At 39.2% G+C, this 20,574-nt stretch overlaps 2 protein-coding genes across 4 annotated transcripts in view; one reads left to right on the top strand and one right to left on the bottom strand.

The window, feature by feature from the left end:
- The window catches only part of adamtsl5 (ADAMTS like 5), a 64,899-nt gene extending 54,106 nt beyond the window's left edge, over positions 1-10,793 (top strand). Inside the window, exons 11-13 of one of the 2 annotated variants that reach the window (XM_088334091.1) lie at positions 3,904-4,011; positions 5,529-5,600; positions 6,239-10,793. In XM_088334091.1, the coding sequence (XP_088190217.1) occupies positions 3,904-4,011; positions 5,529-5,600; positions 6,239-6,564 (506 nt within the window). In that variant the 3' untranslated portion in view covers positions 6,565-10,793. Of the gene's footprint in view, positions 1-3,900; positions 4,012-5,528; positions 5,601-6,238 lie in introns of both variants that reach the window. The other variant, XM_088334090.1, reaches the window with a different exon arrangement.
- Positions 10,794-12,056: 1,263 nt separating this feature from the next.
- Positions 12,057-20,574, bottom strand: part of serinc4 (serine incorporator 4) — a 48,043-nt gene continuing 39,525 nt past the window's right edge. For both annotated transcript variants that reach the window (XM_088334093.1, XM_088334092.1), the window contains exons 8-11: positions 18,284-18,410; positions 18,089-18,201; positions 16,047-16,200; positions 12,057-14,094 (exon numbers count right to left, since the gene is read on the bottom strand). In XM_088334093.1, the coding sequence (XP_088190219.1) occupies positions 13,887-14,094; positions 16,047-16,200; positions 18,089-18,201; positions 18,284-18,410 (602 nt within the window). In that variant the 3' untranslated portion in view covers positions 12,057-13,886. The remainder of the gene's footprint in view (positions 14,095-16,046; positions 16,201-18,088; positions 18,202-18,283; positions 18,411-20,574) is intronic.

Here is a 20,574-nt window from a genome sequence, read left to right as displayed (position 1 = left end):
TATTTACGAAGGAAGACGGTACACCGAGAGAGTTTTCAAAGCTTTAATAATAATAATATATAACTTTCATCCCAAACCATGCCTTTGAAAGGTACCAACACGCTAGTAGGATCACGCTCGCAATGTGTCAAACGTACTTGTTAAAAAAAATCATCCTGTAATTGTGAAATTCACGGTATATTGTTCTCAACTTCCTCCTCATAAATATCGCCATCAAGGGCGTCTTCCTCATTATCGGGACGTACCCTAACTCTACAGACAATGTATGCTTAAACTTAGAGGTTGCAGTCTTTCTTAGCGCACATATTCTACTGGTCTTTATCTTACCTTTTATACTCTAGCGTCGCTAGAGGCCGTTAGAAAAATTACATAAATTGGCCGCTTCACTGAATAAGCCGCAGGGCTGAACATTTGGGAAAAAAGTAGCGGATTATAGTCCGGAATTTACCGTAATAGTGACAGGTTCAAAATGATATCAAGATGAAATAAGAGACTCTTTTGAGTTACAAAGCAAATTAAATATTTCCAACGCATCGAAGCGTGAGTCTTTCTTAAATGTTTCGTGGATTCTGATCGGAGGATAAAACAAACCACGTACACGTAAAAAGATTCTGATTGGACGATTTCTAAATGTTAAATGGTGTGATATACACTGCTGGCCACCAAAGGGCACTCTAACCTAACAATTTACATGGAAAGAATTTAGTCCACTGGAGAGCACTCTAACATAACAATATACTTGAAGGCCGTACCTTTTTTTTTTTTTTTAAACAAATTCCTTTGAATGATTTATGTGATACATTACAGCGTTCATTGTTAGAGAATAGATAGGAGTCTTGAAAAAATACTCGATGGCCATCAAGTTGTAAATGGGTTAGCAAAGGAATTCCGTGCACCTGTTTGATAACAGATAGGAGTCTGCCAGTGAGTTTCCGAATCGTAGCTTTTAATTAGAGACAATTTCTTTTGTCTTGGGAACCTTATTGTCCTGACCTTGAAAGTGCTTGCTCCTGAAAACAATTTGAAAACTTAAGCGGTTTTGAGCACAATATTGAAATATATAAACATATAAAGATATAAAAGCATATAGTATATCCTGGGTGTAAAATATTGAATATACCGGTAGTATAAAAGGCACACCCAGACCATAATTTCCCTCACACTAGTTACTTTATTTTAAAAATAATTCAGTTACTCCCCTGAGTACTGACATGAAAAAGTAGTGCGTAACTATCTAGTCACAAATGACTGTATATAAATGTGCACAGGTTAGGTTGTAATCAACATTGTTTTTATCTACACCGGGGGTGTCAAACAGGCAGCCCGCGGGCTGGATTAGGCCCGCTAAGGGATTGAATCCGGCCTGCGAGACGACACTGAGGGTAGCGCAAGAGAAAAACGAGCTGCAGGTTGAAATATGTCCACTTGATGTTGCCTGTCAGCTGCCTCTCACATACGCTCTTTCTCTCTTTCTCTGTCCCACCCTCTCTCTTTCTCTCTCCCTCTCTTTCTCTTATTTCTTTCTCTCTCTTCTTCTTTCTCTCTAATCTACTATTCCGGCCCCCGAGAGAATGTTTGTTCTATCGTGAGTTAAAATAAGTTTGACACCCCTGATCTACACCAAACTTAATTGCTGCTTCCAGGTTGCTTGTTTGTCGTCACTTATAGCTTGAAGTTAGTAGTATGCGCCAGGTATTTTCTTTTTCTCCAGGCGTGGTGTATGGCAAGAATGAGTTTACAAATGAAATGACTCAAATTCAGCACACTCTTACTGTAATTTCTGAGGACTGATGCTCACGTTTGCCCTGTTGGTTTCTTGCTGTTATTTGTTCTTTTACAAGCCACACTCCTCTTGCCACACGCTGACTACTGTTCGCTACAGGTGAAACACAACCAAATTGCGCATATAAGCTGTTTTTAGTATTTGTAGTTCTAAATTTGGCTTATATGTGAGTACACACAGAAGTGAGAATATCTCCATGAGGAGAAACTCGGCGTGCTCGTACTTTTTGCTTGAACAGTTGTACCTTTTCAAGTCGATACTGAAACACTCCCAGTCCACAAAGCTCGCGGCTGGTGGTATTATGTGAAAGCGCGATTGATGCAGGAGTCGGAGGACACTGCAGCGCATCATCTGAATGAAATAAGTAGCTAGAATAATGCTGTAATGCACCATGTAGTAATGACAGAAGACTACATTTTATTATCAATGTGTAAGAGGGAGTAGAAACTGATTGTGTTCCAAAAACATGATCCTTTATAATGTGTTAGTCCCAACCAGTCAGTCAACCCGCTACCCTTATTGTGTTATATTGTATTGAATTATGACCTTCAAATATAGCCCTAGAGATTGCTGTGTCTTCTTGTGTGGCACTTTTTTCAGCCCGTAACACAAAAAGCAACAGCACTGCTGATGTAAACGTTTGAGTCTGGGTGGCTGATGATGATAGAAAATGAAAATGCTTCATCCAAATGTGAAAAGCTGTTTGCTACCGCAAAAGAACGCATCTGTTTTTTGTTTCCGGATAAGAATGCTGCACATGTGTGTAGCATCCTTTGTTGAATATTCAACTCCTTAGCCTAAAGCTTTGAAGATTTTGTCACAATCCCTCCAACAATGCAAAACAAGGAATTCAGGATACGGTACTTTGAATGATACTACAATGGGATTGGTATGACAAATAGTTTATCCAGTTACATTTCTTTCCATAAACATTTGCTATCAATTCTAACAGTCATTGGATATTGCACTCTCCGAGCAGCTGAATAATAAAGGGACAGTGATGTGCAGTGAGACATGGTCAGAAATCCACACAAATAAAACTACTATAAGCATATTCCTGTCACGACCAGAACAGAATTAGGACCCAGATGCGTAACGTTACTCACAAGTTTATTGAAATATAGAGGAAAGGCAGCGCTAGTGATCCGGTACTAGCTGGACGGGGGAAGCGAGCCGCTCAGGGAATTGGAACGTATTCCAAATGCGGAAGTGGATCTTCCGGAGCAGGAGATCGTAGCGTAGTTAGACGGAAAAACAGGTCGTTAGCCGGGACGGGAGATCAGAACGTGGTCCGGGTCAAAAAACGGGTCTTTAGCCGGGACGGGAGATCAAAACGTGGTCGGGGTATAAACGGGTCGTAGCAGGAGACAATCGGGGAAATCGGGAATGGACGAGTGGAAAACGGGTGACAGAATAGGGCCGACGGGAGTCAGTGAAAAATGCTTGCTTTGTGAAAACAGGTTCGCTGACGGACTGACAACAGGCAAGTGAAAGAACTGCGCTTAAGTAGGACGGGGAACCAATCAGGTAGCCAGCAGCAGCTGGCGCTAATCGAGCGTGCACAGGTGAATGTAATGAGTCATCATGACAATTCCTCTTTGAGTAGCAGCAGTTCAAATGTTTTGATTAAAACCCAGGATTTCTTACATAACAATATACAAGCTGGAACATAGAAAAAATAACTTAAAATGTTATCGTCTTAACTTATAAATGAAGTCCAAGGGCCGCTCCTTTTGAATAAAAGCATCAATTGTTTGGTTGTCTGCCGCTTTAATTCCATTTTGACATGGAAGGTGTTATAGTTGACCTTGTTTTATTCGTATTTCTGTTACATGGGTTTTTTGGGTTTGACTTTGTCATGAAACAATTGTAATACAAATATTTGTATATCTTCCTATATTTTTTACATTGTAATTATTTAATAGAAAATAGACAGTTGTTAGGCTGTTTTTGTCGTAATTACATAGTATTTTAAGGAGGAGGGGTTCTGTGATCATGAGATTTCCGAGAAAAATGTATCTGCATGAGACCGGTGTCGAATGATACTATCCTGTACTTACTTGGATAACAGTATCGTCCATCCCTAATATTTACGATCGTGTTTCTTGTATGCCAAGCAGTTGCAAGGCCACTGAAAACTCCAGAGCAGCTTCCCCGCCATTCCATTTTGCCTCGCCTCGAACGAGCCGAGAACCGACGCAACCTGCTGCCTCAACCCTCCCCGGGAAGTGAGTTGTTTTTCCTGACACACTAAGCTTTTTATAATAATTTACATAGTCAAGTCATGTTTATCTGTGACACCCTTAATCACAAAGAGTCTCAAAGGGCTGCACAGATCAAAGACCATTGCAAACTATTATTACAGACTATTATGAAACCATCCCCTCATTTAAAACACATAGTTGTATTTTCCACCTCCGCGAATGTCTTTAGCTAGGTTTTGTGTCAAGGCACCCTCAATAAAAACGGTAATCCATCATTTTTTGCGCTGGTTGCGTTCCAAAAATGTCCCGTGATAAGTCAAATCCCGCAAGGTAGAAACCTTTATTTATTTATTACTCAAAAACAAGCCCAATTTACAGGCTCAAGTATTTGTTTAACAAATGAAAGTACTGTACTTTTCTTTTACAAATAACTTCTGTACTATCAAATTATAATTTGAAAAACATCCTTGCTGTTTTATTGCACAACTATGGATAGAGGACCGAATCCACGTTACTTTACATTATACTTTCCTGCCATTATGTTATGAAAAATTTTTTACCTTCTGTTCTGTCCTACAGAACCATACATATTTCCAATTTCAAACTTTAAAAAAAAAAAAAAAAAAAGCACCATGGAGTCACTAGGGAGCGCTAAAGACTCGCATGTGGCTCTAGAGCACAGGTGTCAAAAAGGTGGCCCGTGGGCCAGGTCAGGCCCTCTAAGGGATTGAATCTGGCCCGCGAGACAACACTCAGAGAAGCGCAAGAGAAAAACAAGCTGCAGGTTGAAATATGTCAACTTGATGTTGCCAAAGCCAGGTGCCTTGAACAAAGACACTGTACTTGTATTTATTTCTTTCTTTCTCTCTCTCTGTCTGTGTCTGTCTGTCTGTCTGTGTGTCTGTGTCTCTGTGTCTGTCTCTCTCTCTCTCTCTCTCTCTCTCTTCCACCCCTTTTCTCCCACTCTCTCTGTCTCTTTCACTCTCTGTGTCTCTCTTTTTCTCTTCCTTTGTTGCTCGTTGTTTCTTTATCTGTGTCTTTTTAACTTCTTTTGCTCTAACTTCCTTTTTTTCTTTTCTCTTTCTCTCTTCCTACCCTTCGCGCTTTCTTTTCTCTTTTCTCTCCCTCTGTCTTTCTATTTCTTTTTGGATTTCTTTCTTCCTCTCCCTTTCTTTTCCCCTTCTCATGACTTTTTATCTCTTTTGTTTCTCACGCTCTCTCCCCCTCTCTCTTTTTCTTTCTTTGTCCGGCCCTCTCTCCTTTTCCCTCCCTCTTTCTCATATTTCTTTATCCCTCTTTTTTTCTCACTAGTCCGGCCCCCGACAGAATGTTTGTTCTATCGTGTGGCACCCCTGCTCTAGAGCAAGTTTAGCAGGTGGCAATACAAAGCATCTTCCCCCGTTATCTTCCGCTCTCTTTCTCTTTAAACTACTAGTCCGGCCGGCCCTCTTGAGAGTGTTTTTTTTGACCACGTGCCCCCTCAAGCTCTAATGAATTTGACATCCCTGTTTTAATTCATTTTTGTTCATTTTGACTCGCAGGGAATTGTGGGAAATGCCACAGGGTCAAAGGTCGAAGAGAGCGCCAGAGACAGTATTGCCAGAAGGATTTTGGTAAGTCTAAGGTTTGGATTTTTTTTTTTCAAGAAACGTCTATTTTAAAATGTTTAAAAAACTTGATTAAGTTTAGGGGGGAAAAAAGAAGAAAAAACAATTTGGGTTTTTGTAATACCTTTAGCAGCAAGGTAGCGGAGTATTCACTTATTTGGTGTAAAATAAACGCACATTTCTACGAGTATTTTAAAACATACATTTTTGTATCATGGTCCATGTATTTTTGCTTATTTTTTAAATCAATTTTTTCAACAATTGTGTTTTTTACAACTACTAAGCTCTTAATAATACACAGTGCCTTCTAAACTTCCATAATAAGGTGGGGGTTTCAAACTGTTATCCCACGGGCTACAATTTGCTCCTGTCTGAGAGTTTGAAACCGCTGATTTACATCATGGTCACTATCACAATCCTGTTGCTGTTTTTTGATTGCCATACCCTTTAGGGCAGATCTGCTTCCTTAACCTATTAGATTTAATCAAAACAAAGGGCGGAGGGTAGGGCCTTTGGAACAGGTTCTTATAGCTAAGGTTTTGGTCTCTCTCTCCTGTTCTCTTTGCAAGATCCCAATTCATTGATGTCGTCTCTCCTTATTTTGAGTGTGCACTAAACTCTAAATTTTTCACTTTTCTAACCAGTTTTCCGGGCCCGAGTCTTGGGGAAGCTTCACAGAGGAGAGGAGACGCGTTACGACGTCCAGATTCTCCACTCTTACCGTAACAGCTTCCGCCTGGAGCACCGTGAGTTCCTTTGGGTCCCGAACGCGTGCGACTGCCCCCGCCTGGAGAAAGGCAGACAGTATATTCTGATGGTGCGCCGCCACATTAACTACGAGCACACGCTAAACCGCATTCTGCTGGAAGAGGACAGCTACTCGGTACCGTACAGACCCAGAGAGGACGAGCTGGTTCGGCAACTGGAGACGTTGTGCAACAACAGAGGCCAGAAATATCCCACGGTGTGAAGCAACTGACGCTCGACATATAACTTGAACCTTCGCCTTTGTGGCTGTTTAGAGCATTCACCCATCTGAAGCCTGGGGATCACGAGAACTGATGAAACGCTCCGCAATAAGAAACCAAAGAGACTCTAAATGTAATTAAATGCCCGTCTGGTGGAATATAAAAGGTATAATTCAATTCTAAAACATGCAAAAGTTTTTAAATAACATCTATATACAGTGCCTAGCAAAAGTATTGCGCCCCCCCAAGAACTTTTTGCCATATTGCTACATTTTAGGGTTCAAACTTAAAGCCAAAAAAACTGAAAATATTTTCCAAGAAACAACATGTGAGACAAAATTGTGAAGTGGAACCAAATTATTTTGAAATTTTATATTTACAGGGAAAAAAATGAAATGTAGGTGGGCCCCTGTTCTCTCATCTCAGCCAACTGACTCCAGAAGTTTCCTGATGACTTTTGAATGATCCGATGTCTAAAAGAGTAACAATGACAAACAGAGGTCACCTTTGAATCATTGATGTCTCAGTTTAGAAGCACCTAGATAAACAGCATTAGAAAGGCCAAAGAACACTCAAGGCAGGTTCGGGATAAAGTGGTGAAAATGTTCAAATCAGGAATGCGATACAAGAATATTATGCAACATTTGCACATCTTCCGGAGCACTGCGTGAGCAATAATATCAAAATGGAAAGTGCATAAAACCATTGCAAACCTTCTAAGAACTCTAACCTTTTGACCAAAACAAGGAGAAAACTTATCAGTGACGCAACCTAGAGGTTCATGATCACATTGAATGACCTGCAGGTATACACAGCTGAAGCAGGACAACCGCTGCATAAAAAAACGTATGGTCATACTTAAAACTGTCCCCATATGAAAGAGTGGCAAGAAAAAAAAGCCATTTTGAAAAAATACCATCAAAAGTTTTGTTTGGCATTTGCAAAAAGCCACATGGGAGAGACAAATAACATGTAGTTCAAGGTGCTCTGATCAGATGAGACCAAATTGAACTTCTTGGGCTGAATGCAAAGCGTTGGGTTTGGGATTAGAGAAACACTGCACACAACCCTGAACACTCCATCTCCACTGTCAAACAGGGTGGTGGAAGCATCATGTTCTGAGATTGTGTTTCTTTAGCAGGGACTGGGAAGATTGTAAGCGTTGATGTGAAGATAAATGGAGCCAAATACAAGGCGATTCTGGCAGAAACTCTGAGTCTACAAGAGTCCTGAGAATGGACTGACAGGAGAACGACCTTAAATATAAAGCAAAATTTACAATGGCATGGTTTAAAAATAAAAATAAAATGGTGTTAGAATGTCCAAGCCAAAAACATCAGTCCTGTAAGAATTTGTGGAAAGATCCGAAAAATGCTGTCCACAAATGATCACCATCAAACCTTAAGGAACTTGAACTGTTTTATAAGGAAGAATGGGCAAATATTTCTGTTTCAAGCTGGCAAAACCAATAGAGTCGTACCCTAAAAGACTTGTGGCTGTGTTGTACAAAGTATTCACTTAAAGGGGTCAGTATTTTTGCAACACCTACTTTGCAATGTTTCATTTGTTAGCACAATATATTGGATACATTCTTTCTTTTCATGATGGTGTCTCACTTGTTTTTGATTATCCATCCGATCCAAGTTAATACAGGGTAGATCGATTCTGATACTTTTTGCTTGGGAATGTCATGATCATTGAATAAGGTAACCCTCCTCCCTCGAGTTAGCTTATGATTACGATAAACACAGCACAAAAAGTTTAAGTTCTAAAAAGGTTTCCTTTTTATATTGAATAATTACAATGCACAATTTAAAGTCACCGTGTATTTTTAGCACCTCCTAGTGGTTAATTCCTTAAAGAAAAGGCAATATTTGTTTACATTATAAGTAAAACTGTACAAACTGTCATATAAACGTGCATTTTTTAAATACTCAAAGGTTAAGAAATATACTTTAGACATAAAACACGCCACACCTAGATGGAGCTGGTATCCTGGTATCCATCTTCCTGCTACGGGTACCAAAAACCTCAAAAAGGCTGGGCAAAAATAATTTGAGAAGAAAAATTGTGAATTTCCGGTCACTTTGAGTATGGGTATTTTGTATTTTTCCTTGTGCTTTTCAGCAATTGTTTATGTTATGACATTTAGTGGTCCAAAAATACACGATATCTCTTTAACAGTATAAAAAAATATATAGTTATTTTACTACAGTTTCAGAACAAAAGTCAAGAGAGTTTGACCAAAAAATCTACAATAAAACAAAAATACCAATACTGTATAACAACGTCAACAAGACAAGCTTAAAAATATTCCACAGCACAATATTTTGAAAATGAAGTGAAAACACAATTGATCCAATTTGAAAGTTAGAATGTATTTTTGATGTTCTAATTCATTAAAAGCATTATTATTGTGCTGGTTAAAATGATAAAACAGTCTAGATCCTAGGAGATTGGCATTTATCTGATCAGTATCGCTAATATCAATATTTGGATCGATCCAAAGGCAGCACGGCAGCTAACTGGTTAACAGGTCGGCAACAAAGTTCTTAGATAATGCGTTCAAATCCAGCTACTAAACTACCTGTGCAAAGTTTGCATGTTCTCCCTGTGCTTGTGTGGGTTTCCTCCGGGCACTCTGTGTGCCCTGTCCATTGCCTGAAGACAGCTGGGATGGGCTCCAGTACCCCCGCCACCCTACTGAGGATAAGCGGTGCAGATAATGGATGGATGGATCGATCTGCCCACCCTTACTGTCAATGGGCACAGGCCAATGTTATTTCGAACTGAACTCATTTTTACTCAGGGGCCACGTGGTAGAAAAACATTCTACCGAGCTAATACAGTATATTAATGGCATATAAAGTGTGCTGTGGGGTTGGATCTTTTAGAGGCTCACGAATGATTGCGATTAGGATTCAGGCAGGTGAGATAAAATTATTAAACCATTTATTGTTTTGTTTTTCCCCCACAATATGTTTTTCCTTCTTTAAGATTTAATATCATGCAGTGTTTAGCAATTGTGCAATTCTAAAGAAAAAGTATCAATAATTGATGTTATTTCCACTAGTTTGTGGAACTCACGCAAACTTAAAGCAGGGGTAACATAACTACAACCCGTGGGTCGTATCAGATTCAGACCCGCAAGACAATGCTGAGAGGAGCATGAGAAAAAAAAAAACGAAGTGCTTCTAGTCAAACAATGACTTGCAGTCTTTAATATGTCCGCTAGATGTCACCATAGCATGCAATGAAACGCTTCTAAAGTAGCCTTGAGTTTTCAATGCAAATGTTCAAAAGACGGCACGGCGGAGCAGTGGTTGGCGCGTGTGCAGCACAGTTCTGAGGTCATGAGATCGAACCTTACTGTGTGGAGTTTGCATGTTCTCCCCGTGCTGGCAGGGGTTTCCTCCGGGCACTCCGGTTTCCTCCCACATTCCAAAAACATGCTTGTCAGGTTAATTGGCAGGCCCAAATTGTCCTTAGGCGTGAATAGCGAGCGAGTGAGTTGTCTGTCCCTGTGTACCCTGCCACTGGCTGGCCACTAGTTCAGGGTGTCCCCTGCCCACTGCCCGAATATAGCTGGGATGGGCTCCGGCACCCCCGCGACCCTACTGAGGATAAGCGTTGCAGATAATGGATGGATGGATGTTCAAAAGGGAGATATTACTTTACTATAACTCTTTATCATTTTTGCATTTGTATATAAATATATTTATTTCTATATTTTGCATGTGTTCCAAATGAACTGGATGGAATGTTCCGTTTGAATAGACAATGAAACACAACTTGTGCAGGTGAATGCAAACGAGAAAAAAAATGGATTGGCTTTTGTTATCTGAATTCCTGATGCATTGCCACAGTATCAGATTCCATTCTTTTTATCGGCATATGATCGGCTATGTTTTTTTCCCTTCGGCCTGGCCCTTGTGCAATTCTTTTGAAACCAATATGGCCTGCAACTCAAAATGTTTGCTGACCCCTGCTTTAAAGTGACAAAAACAGCAAATGATTTCAAAGTATTCTTCTGCTTTTTGTTAATTTAATGGGGAACTTCTCTGTTAGATATCAAAGGTATTATATAAAGGAGCTGAATCTTCTGAGTATTCCCAAAGACCACGTTTTTTTTTTCAATTAGGCACAGAACATATTGTGTACCCCCCACAATTATGCATTATATGATATGCATCTTGGAAAATAAAACACTGCTGAAATGAAGTCTTGAGGACAGTGGATGAGCCTAGCTCACTCAGTGAGTTTCTGCTTTCGAGCTAAGTTTGTTAAACATGTTTTTTCATTTTGATGGTTTAAGTTACTGTTGTGTCGTCATAAGTCACAGTAACCTTACTTGAGAGCTACCCTAGTTACCCCGGCTTGGCGGCCCTCAAGTCAATTGAATTTGAGACCTGGTTTAGGTACACACCAATTTATTTCTTAAAACTTTTTTCAAAATTCAAACATGAGTGACTTAGAATTCTGGATGTTAGGGTCCGGTGTGCCTCCTTCCACCAAGGGGAGCTGAGCAGGTCCGTAACTGGGCACAGGTGTGTCCAATCGCCATGCCCCTGTCCCTTATTATCCTCTACCTTTTATAAGGATAAAATAAGGATTTTCACCGCCACGTTTGTTTGTTTTTTCTGGTTTGTTTGTTACTTTGTTGCTTGCATTTTCTATTCCAAGTTTCAGTCTTTGTGCCTGGTTTGGACTTTGTCCGATTTGGTTCTAGTTGGACATTTCGGTTAGAACCCATGTTTCTTTTTACCTTTGTACCACCTTCGTTATTAAAGGACAAATCATCCAGTTCCTGCTTCCCCCACATGGGTCCATCTCCCAAAAATTCAACAGAGGACAGAAGTCAAGAACATTTGAAATAATCATTGTATTAAAACATTCATGGAATCTATGAAGGAGAACGCTTGCTCGTGAACTGTAGAAACGGAATCGCTGCTGGTCATCAGACAGTTTCGGGCTCCCTCAGTAGCCGTGTGACACACCCATCAACTTCCAACAAGAACATTTTTGATTTACAACACACTTCACCTCGGAAACGCATTCTCACAATAATTCACTGGGAAATGTATGAAAATGACGCATTCATTATTAATGTGCATTAAAGCGATACTCTAGTACTGCATTGCCTTTAACCTTTTGAAATGTTTTTATGTTCATCAAAAGCTCCTGCTGAAGGCAAAAGGCTGAAAGCATCTCTCCTTTCGGGATATCTTCGATAGCACTGCTGGCTTCAAACTTGCATATTCAGGGTGGCAAATCCACAAAAAGTATGTAAACAAAAACACAATAGAATCCATCCTTCATCTAATTATAGTATTGGGGAAAAAAAGGTTTTTATAGCTGCGAAAAATTAAAAGCTTTATATAAGCCTTATAAGGAAGGCAACACATACTGTATGTATATACTGTAGATCTCTATATTCATTGAAAAATGTTAAGAATGTTTGTGGTTTGTGTCTTGTTTTTTTTTCTACTACAAAACTACATTCCATTTTCGTCAAACATTTTTGAAAAAGGAGCAAAGAGCCACTAGTGAAGCATCAAAGAGCCGTATGTGGCTCCAGAGCCGCTTGTTACTGACCCCTGATGGAGGGGGTGTCAGAGATATTTTATCACTTGAATACACCACAGTCATTTTAATTGTCATCATAATTCATATTTTCACAGATGTGTTCACTCTTAGCTGCCTTTTCATTGTGTAAATCTGGAAATGATGCATAGAGGGTCACAATTCTATTTCTAAAACGTAACAAATCCCTCTTTGGCGTTTGGCCTAACAGTAAGGTTTTATTTTTTAGCTATGCTGTTTACAGTGGACTAATAAGCTTCACTGGAAAGTAGTTTTCTATTTTGTGGTAATGACAGTTGAGTGGATAATATTCACACCTAACCAACGAAAAGTAAAAGGAACAAGCTAGCAAACATTTTATCAGATATAAACAATAAGTGCCTTTTCTAATGTCTCGATTCAATCTTGCAATTGTGCATGGCTGCTTAGGAGGATGTTACTTTCGACAGGTTTTCTTGTCGCAGAGAGGCAGGTGAGTACGATAAATGCAAATGTTTTCGATAAAGTAATAGTTTAAAAGCTTTCAAACTAAGGAGAGAAGACATCAATGAATTTTGAACTTGTGAGGAGAACGGAGGAAGACTGTATAAGAAACCCTCAAAATCTCAATGATTTATTTCTTTGTTTCTGTTGAATAAAAAAGACGAGAAAACTTTATTCTGGTATTATTATTAGGCAATTGTCTGTAGGGACTTTGTTCTTTGATTTGGGTGCTTAAAATCCTTTAAAATTCTTGAGTTTTAATGTGTTTCAAGGATTCAAAAGTTCTTGAATTTTGGGTGGAGTGCTTGTAAATATTTGAAAATACCATGATTCTCAACATGTTTGCTCTCTGATGTAACTAACGCTTTGCCATTGCATTTCATCTTGCCTTGTGATTAACGCCAGCGCGCATTAGTTTGTCCTATGAAGCTTCAAAGCTACCCTATGGGTCGCCCCCAAGAGGACGGGTATGAATCCTGTTTATTAAAAAGACAGGTTTCAGGTGAGAGTTTTTAGAAACAATTTGGAGTTTGGCATTAAGAGGGGCTCTTGTCGATCTCCTGTTCTCATTGCAAGTTCAAAATTCATCTTTGTATTTTCTCCCTATTTTAAGTGTTAACTAAACTGTAAACATATCGATCGCAATGTTGAAGGGCCGCAATGTTACTCCAAGCAAGACAGATTCCTTTTATCTTTTTAAAACCATATAGGCCCAAATATTGAATAACGTTTTTAGGAAATTGAAACTCAAGGGAATAATTTATCTTTCTACCTTTTTCGTCGACTGTATAATTTCCTTTTTACCAAATGCAAACGCGCAAGAACATTTAAAATGAGTCAATGCATCTTTTGAAATTAACACGTGAGATGTATAAAATGTTAGCTCAGGAAAAAAATTACGCCTATTTGTTTTATAAAAATAAAAAAGTAAACAGCTGTACACAATGCCAGTCATCTTCCCACGTGTTCCCAATGGCATAAGTTAAGGGTCAAAACCAGACCCATAATGTCTGTCAATTGTCCTTTAACCAAAATACCCTTTCTTCCTTTTTTAAGTGATCAAAGACGAGCACTGCTCCCTGTATTGCCCTTTAGCATACAGAGTGACAGTTTGCTTCTTCTGTTCACTTTGGCAATTCAGTCAAGTCCTTCTAATTTGTGACATCAGACAGTTCCCAAATTAGAAAGCCTCACAAAGACGTGAGTCTCTGACTTGTGATCCTGACGAGGAATGAACTCCGGACGAACGAAGTCCGCATCAGACGCTGACGGTGACGTGACGGGAGGTTGGCGAACGGCGTTTGATTCGGGATCGGCGCGGTCTGGAGTCGTTTTGGCAGCTGCACAAGGGGGCCAGCAGCAGCCAAAGGTAAAGGATCACACAGGCCCAACACGATGATATTTTCACCCAAAATGTGGACCAGCTCCCGTGGGTGAAGGTGGTCTCCAACACTGCTGACTCGTAGCTACACAGAGAACGAAAGTTTAGATACGTTAAAAAAGAAACACTCAAACATGTTTTTGTTTATGTGAAACAACATGGTTTCTTGAGGATTGTTTGCATGGAGAGACTTAATGCATTAGCTCAGTGTTTTTTAACTAGTGTATCGTGAAACACCGTTTAGTGTGCCGCAAGAAATTGCTCAATTTTTGCAAATAAAGCCAAGCCATTCTTTCGATAATGAAACCCTAGTTAAAAGGCGAGTCAGAAATGAATTAATAGATAATTCTACATTATTTTAACCAGCAAACAATGATTTATTTGTCCATGTTTCAACAAAGTTTTATAGAAGACGTCAAAGGCAGAACTCGCACGCCATAGTAGACAGACAAAACCTGCGATTATACAGTATGTCAAAAAGTGAGTACAGTACACGCCTCCCTTTTCTGCAGGGATTTCATTATAATGTTTAATAGAACAACAATGAAGAAACATCGCTTAGACAATAAAAAGATATTTGCCAACGAAGGTCATGGCTTAACTGAAAGATATTTTCTAATCTGATGAGACGATGAATAATTTATTTGGCTCAGATGTGTGGTGTCAACCAGATGAGGGGTAAACACATGTTTTGTTCTGCCTTAAGTCAAGCATTGTGTTGGGATTGTCATGGTTTGGAGCTGCTTGAATGCAACTGGAGTTGGGAAATTGCATTTCAATAAGGGAAAACAAACTCAAGGTTGCACTGTGGAATACTGGAACATGGAATGAACCTTTCACTCCAGAAACTAGGTCGCAGGGCAAAATTCCCAACCTGACAATGACCCCAAATACACCTCTAAAACGACCAAGGCTTTTCTAAAGGGGCAACAGGTCAAAGGGATGGACTGGCAAAGCGTGTCACCTGATCTAAACCCAATAGAACATCTTTGGGGCATCCTTAAGCAGAAGGTGGAGAAGTACTAGATCTCAAATATCCCCCAGCTCTGACATGAAGAAGTGGAAGAGCATTCCAGTGGCAATTTGTGAGGCTCTGGTAAAATCCATGGTCAGGAAAATTAATGTGGTTCTGCAAAATCATATTGGCCACACAAAATATTGAACTTCGACTTTAAAGTATACTCCCTTTTGTTAACAGGGGCTTATCTACTAATGGCTATATTTTGAGTTTTTTTGAGGAAAGAAATATATGTACACTGCTATATATATATATATATATATATATATATATATATATATATATATATATATAGAGTAAGATTTACACAGACTACCTTTCATTGTGTCAAAGAAAAGTTCAATTAAACATATTGATGAAATCTGCAGAAATGTGAGAGGTCTACTCACTTTTTTTGACATACTGTAAGCAATGATTATGAGCAATTGTTAAAAGGATATGGCTAGGAATTGGTAAACCAAATCCCCTCTTTTATGTGGCAATCTACTCCGGACCAATGATCCAGTCGGGATTGGATTCATCATAGAGCACTGCATTAAGATGGCGGTAGGAATTGGATTATGTCTTTGATCTTAAACGTAGAATCATGAACTGAGAAACCATTGGCATCTCCCCTTTGCTTGATGAACCTTCTTGTCATTCATTTGAATGGTTGTTGAAATGTTTGTATTATTGTGTGACTTACAATTCTGACACAAAACAGATTTAGGTTATCGGTATAAATGTAAATTTTGCGCCGAAAATAGCTTGCAAACGGAAGTTAGAGTAGATGAGTGGTCATCAAACGGAAATAAAATAAAACGGTTATTTTATTATAATTTATGTTAAATGTTGTTTATGGTCTTGTCCATTGTTTATAGTACTGCCTGCTTTGGCTCCAATCAAGTTTGACTCTCTATTAATGTTGCTACTCATTAAACCAAGAACTATTCCAGAAGCTTTTCTTTCCTTGGCCTAATAACATGGGTGATACAATGGCATTCAAACATCATCATTTTAACAGAAAAACAGTGACTGACCTGAACCAGTTGGTGAGGGTCATCATGACATAAAGCGAAGCCAAGAAGAAGACAAAATGAAAGAAAAAGTAGCTGTAGGCCACTCGCTGGGTCTCGTTATGGATAACCTTCTGACAGCCTTTATTGTCCTCATCAATCACGAACTCTTCCTCCACTAAACAATTATGAAAAGGAGAATGATGTTAAAGTCACAAAGCACAATAGAAGAGTTTGATCCGAATTTAGGAAGCTTACTGTTACAGCAGTGCCTGCCATAATATCAGGCATGAAAATGGGTCAGGGATTAAAAAGGAAAGAAGGGTGTGGAGGAGATATGTTCTGGTACACTGTACAACCCAACAAAATATTGAGCAATGTCATCCCCACACTGTGATATGCAGAGGGCACCTCAGACACATACACCTTGGGCGTATTGCATAAATCCAAAATAAGGGATTAAGCCTGGATATGTTTGTTATTTTGGATGAATTTAGCATCATGTTGGTTGCATGAAAGCAGGTAAAATTTTACTTGGCTTAATTGCTACAATAATTTATTCTCTACAAAAGGGGTCGGGAACCTATAGCTCTTTTCGTGAGTAGGCTACATATGGCCCAGAGATTAAAGTTTGTGCAAGAGAATTTCATCTGTGTTGTTTCAATTCTGATTAGCCCATAACAGAGATAGACTCGTGCAAAGCCATAATAGCGCTGCTAATGAAATCAGTCCGGTCCACTATAGAAAGGGCGCAATTTTCCCTACAGTATGCAGTCAACAGACCTCGTTTTGGCTGTACATGGCTAAGGAATCCTTTATATGGAGGCTCATTAAAAAATGTATGTTAACTGTTAACACACTTTATGATGAAACCCACAAAACAAACAGTAAATTCAAACTCCCAAAACACCAGCCAAGTACACGGAACAATTTGATTGGGGGAGCTGTAGGGGTGGACGAAGCCATGCACACAGCGCAATTCTCTCTGCCTAGCCCCATCTGCACCGAAGGTAAATATGTCAGTGTCCTTGTTTGAAGTATTTTGTGACATTTTCAAAAATAACTCTGTTTACACCTTGTTTTGAAAACATTATTAATGAAAAAAAGGAAATTAAAAATGAACCTCAACAATCTTAAGTAACTGCGAGAGAGAAATAAGTTTAAAGCGGTATTTTTGTTGATATGGGACATAGGCTCTAGCATTATTCTTATTTTATAAATTGTATCCAATCATCTAACACAGTGAAATAAAATGTGCTGGATTTTGTATGGAAAGTGGGTTTGGCAGTTTGGTATGGCTCTCTCTCAAAAAGAAAAAACATCCAATTGTTTTGCTATAATGGCTCTTTGAGCCAAAAGAGTTCCCGACCCCTGCCTAACAGCATGCCTTTCCTGTACTAGGTTTAATAACCAGGCTAAGATTATCCCTAGAGATACACTTACTACTCTCAACTGTGTAAAACATGAATGTGTGTTAAAGCATTTTCATGGACTTTCTTTTTGATATGTTGCATTATTTTGACTATCCTGCATCCAAATTTTGGGCTATATTACAATTTTATTAAACTGCTGACTCTATGATTGCAACGCTCAATTTTTAAACCATTCATGTCATGAACGTATTGCTGTCAGGCAATGTGTTTTGTTGCTATAATAATGTTTGTCAAATAGACATTAGAGCTTTGATGAATATGTATATTAAAGCTGTTTGAAATTCTAAAAAAAAAAAAAAAAAACGCAAAAACTTGCAGGGATTGTATTAATGAAGTCTTTGAATGGGGTATGTATAGGTCCAATTCCCATGTATCTGTTGACTCGTCAAAAAGAGAAAATTTGGTTATTTTTGAAGGATCAGTGAAATAAAACAAAAACCACAAACTAAAAAAATACACCCACACGAGCAGACTTCAGACGCTCCCCAACTTACGAGATTTCCATACCTGTTAAATGAATAATTACTTCCATTTCCTGTGATTTGCACAACTCTCAAAAGGACTCGCCCAATTCAAGTTGTAATGATAATAAGGTTGGCATATGATAAACCGTAATCACGTCGGAGTACAAACCTTCCTCTTCCTCAGGGCAACAGAAACAGCAGGTGGCTTTTTGGAACTCGTACCGGTAAACTTTAATCATCCAAAACGGACCGAATACCTCAGCAAGGTAGGACGCTTCGTTGCTGAGAAAAGACAAAACATTCCATGACACGATTGGAAGAGAAATGCAGTCTGGCGTGACAACGCTGAAACTTGTGTCCTTACCATGCAAAAAGTACACAGCAGTACATGATCGCAGCTCCGATGATAGCCACAGCGTTTCCCTCATTTTGGATTCCGTCCTGCCCCACGCTAGGGTAGCAAACTGTCATGTTTGTACCTTGATATACAACTGAAACAGAGAGCAACACACATGCTACACAGAGCTTTCCGAAGCGAGACTTGTCTTTCGGTCACTTAGGTTCCATTACACTAACGTAAAATTAAATCAAGCAAAGCTGTAATATATCTGCTAAAATACATGTTGTAACCTTTGAGATAAACCTTCAACACCTTACCGTTCCTGTAAAATGCCTAAAATACAAATCCAAGACGTACCCAAACTAAATTAAAGGCTGTTCTTGAACCGTTAGAGCACAAGTGTCAAACTAGCGGCACGCGGGCCAAATCAGGCCCGCTAAGGGATTGAATCCGGCCCGCGAGACAACACTCAGAGAAGCGCAAGAGAAAAACAAGCTGCAGGTTGAAATATGTCAACTTGATGTTGCCAAAGAAAGGTGCCTCGAACAAAGACACTGCACTTTTATTTATCTCTCTCTCTCTCTCTCTTTCTTTTCCACCCCTTTTCTCCCACTCTGTCTCTGTCTCTTTCACTTTCTGTGTCTCTCTTTTTCTCTTCCTTTGTTGCTCTTTGTCTCTTTCTCTCTGTGTCTTTTAACCTCTGTTGCTCTAACTTCTTTTTCCTTTTCTCTCTTTTCTCTTTCTCTCTTCATACCCTTCGCGCTTTCTTTTCTCTTTTCTCTCCTTCTGTCTTTCTATTTCTCTTTGGATTTTCTTTCTTCCTCTCCCTTTCTTTTCCCCCTCACTCACGACTTTTTATCTTTTGTTTCTCACGCTCTCTCCCTCTCTCTCTTTTTCTTTCTTTGTCCCACCCTCACTCCTTTTTCCTCCCTCTTTCTTTTATTTCTTTATTTCTCCTTTTCTTTCTCTTTAATCCACTAGTCCGGCCCCCGACAGAATGTTTGTTCATGTGTCCCTCGAGTTAAAATGAGTTTGATACCCCTGCGTTATAGAATATAGACGCTTTTAGTCTCTTTTGAAAGACAACAATCTTTTGGTTTTGTCCCAAACTGAAATAAACTCTCCAAGCGCTACGAACATTGAGTAATCTGAGTTAGAACACACAGAAATAGGTTTTTATTCTCGCTTGAATTATTATTTTTGCAATCACATGCCTGCAAATGAGTGTGGCATGGTCATCTTACAATGTAAAAAAAAAAAAACAAGCATTGTATTTTACACATTTTTTCCAATACTAGGTATAGGCGTTTCCAAAAGTGGCCATTTGGAGACGAATAGTTCACAGCCCTTAAAACTTTTGTAGTAGACTGATTTTTTTTTTTTTGATCTACTCTAAAAGAGATTTCTATTTTGTCTATTTGCAGTTTAACCACGCCTTTATTTAGCTATTTTAGTTTTAGGAGTTCTTTATTTTTTGTAAGATGTTGTGGGTTTATTTCCAACTGTTACTGTGTAATTTTACATTACAGCATTAGATAGATCGGGAGTTCCACTATCGACTGCTAAGTCTGTAACTATGGTTGAGGATCAATTACTTTGACCTGGCCCAGTGAGCCAATAACGTTGTGTTCATGAAGAGAAACAGCATCTCGTTGTTCTTTCTCTACCCCTCGTCCATTTTACAGGGGTGTTACACATTCATATTTTTTTACTTTTGCCATTTTTCAAAACATTGTGAAAGAGTTGTAAATGTTTGACTTATTTTTTAAGAAGTCAATCCCTGGTTGTGCACACTTGCGCGTAATCATGCGTATAAATGGATCCCAGGTTGTATTTGAGCTCCTTTATTTTCAGCTCTGATTTCAATCACGGTTCACGGATTCATTAACCGCATGGGTCGTCGGGGCACCAATGAGGATAGCTCAGGATAGCTTTCCCCACTGTTGACAGTCCCTGGCCTGTTTTCCTTGGTCATGGCAAAGTGAGCACCAGTCCATTATTTTATGTTGTCAGCCCTGTTCTTTTTCGGTCTTTCTCTCCTCCTGCTTCCTTGGACTGAATACAGCTTGTAAAATTATGTTGGGAATTTCATTGGATAACCAATAGAGGGCTCCGCGCTTTGTGCTAAAAATAGTAACACGGCTTCGTGCCGCCATCTTGGAAGTCTGTCGATTACAAGCGGTGATAGCGAGAGGAGCAAATATTTACTCAGTTTGTCTATTTATTTACTCAACTAGCTTTGTTTGTGTACGGATTTTGTCCATCAACACTATGGAAAACTACGTGGAGAGTTTAGACAAGCAAGCACGCGAGCG

The sequence above is a fragment of the Urocampus carinirostris genome, chromosome 4, assembly GCF_059441175.1.
Source record: "Urocampus carinirostris isolate Australia breed hairy pipefish chromosome 4, RoL_Ucar_1.0, whole genome shotgun sequence".
Classification (NCBI taxonomy): domain Eukaryota; kingdom Metazoa; phylum Chordata; class Actinopteri; order Syngnathiformes; family Syngnathidae; genus Urocampus; species Urocampus carinirostris.
The sequence above is the reverse complement of the archived record's forward strand: the minus strand, read 5'-3'. Positions and strand labels throughout refer to the sequence as shown.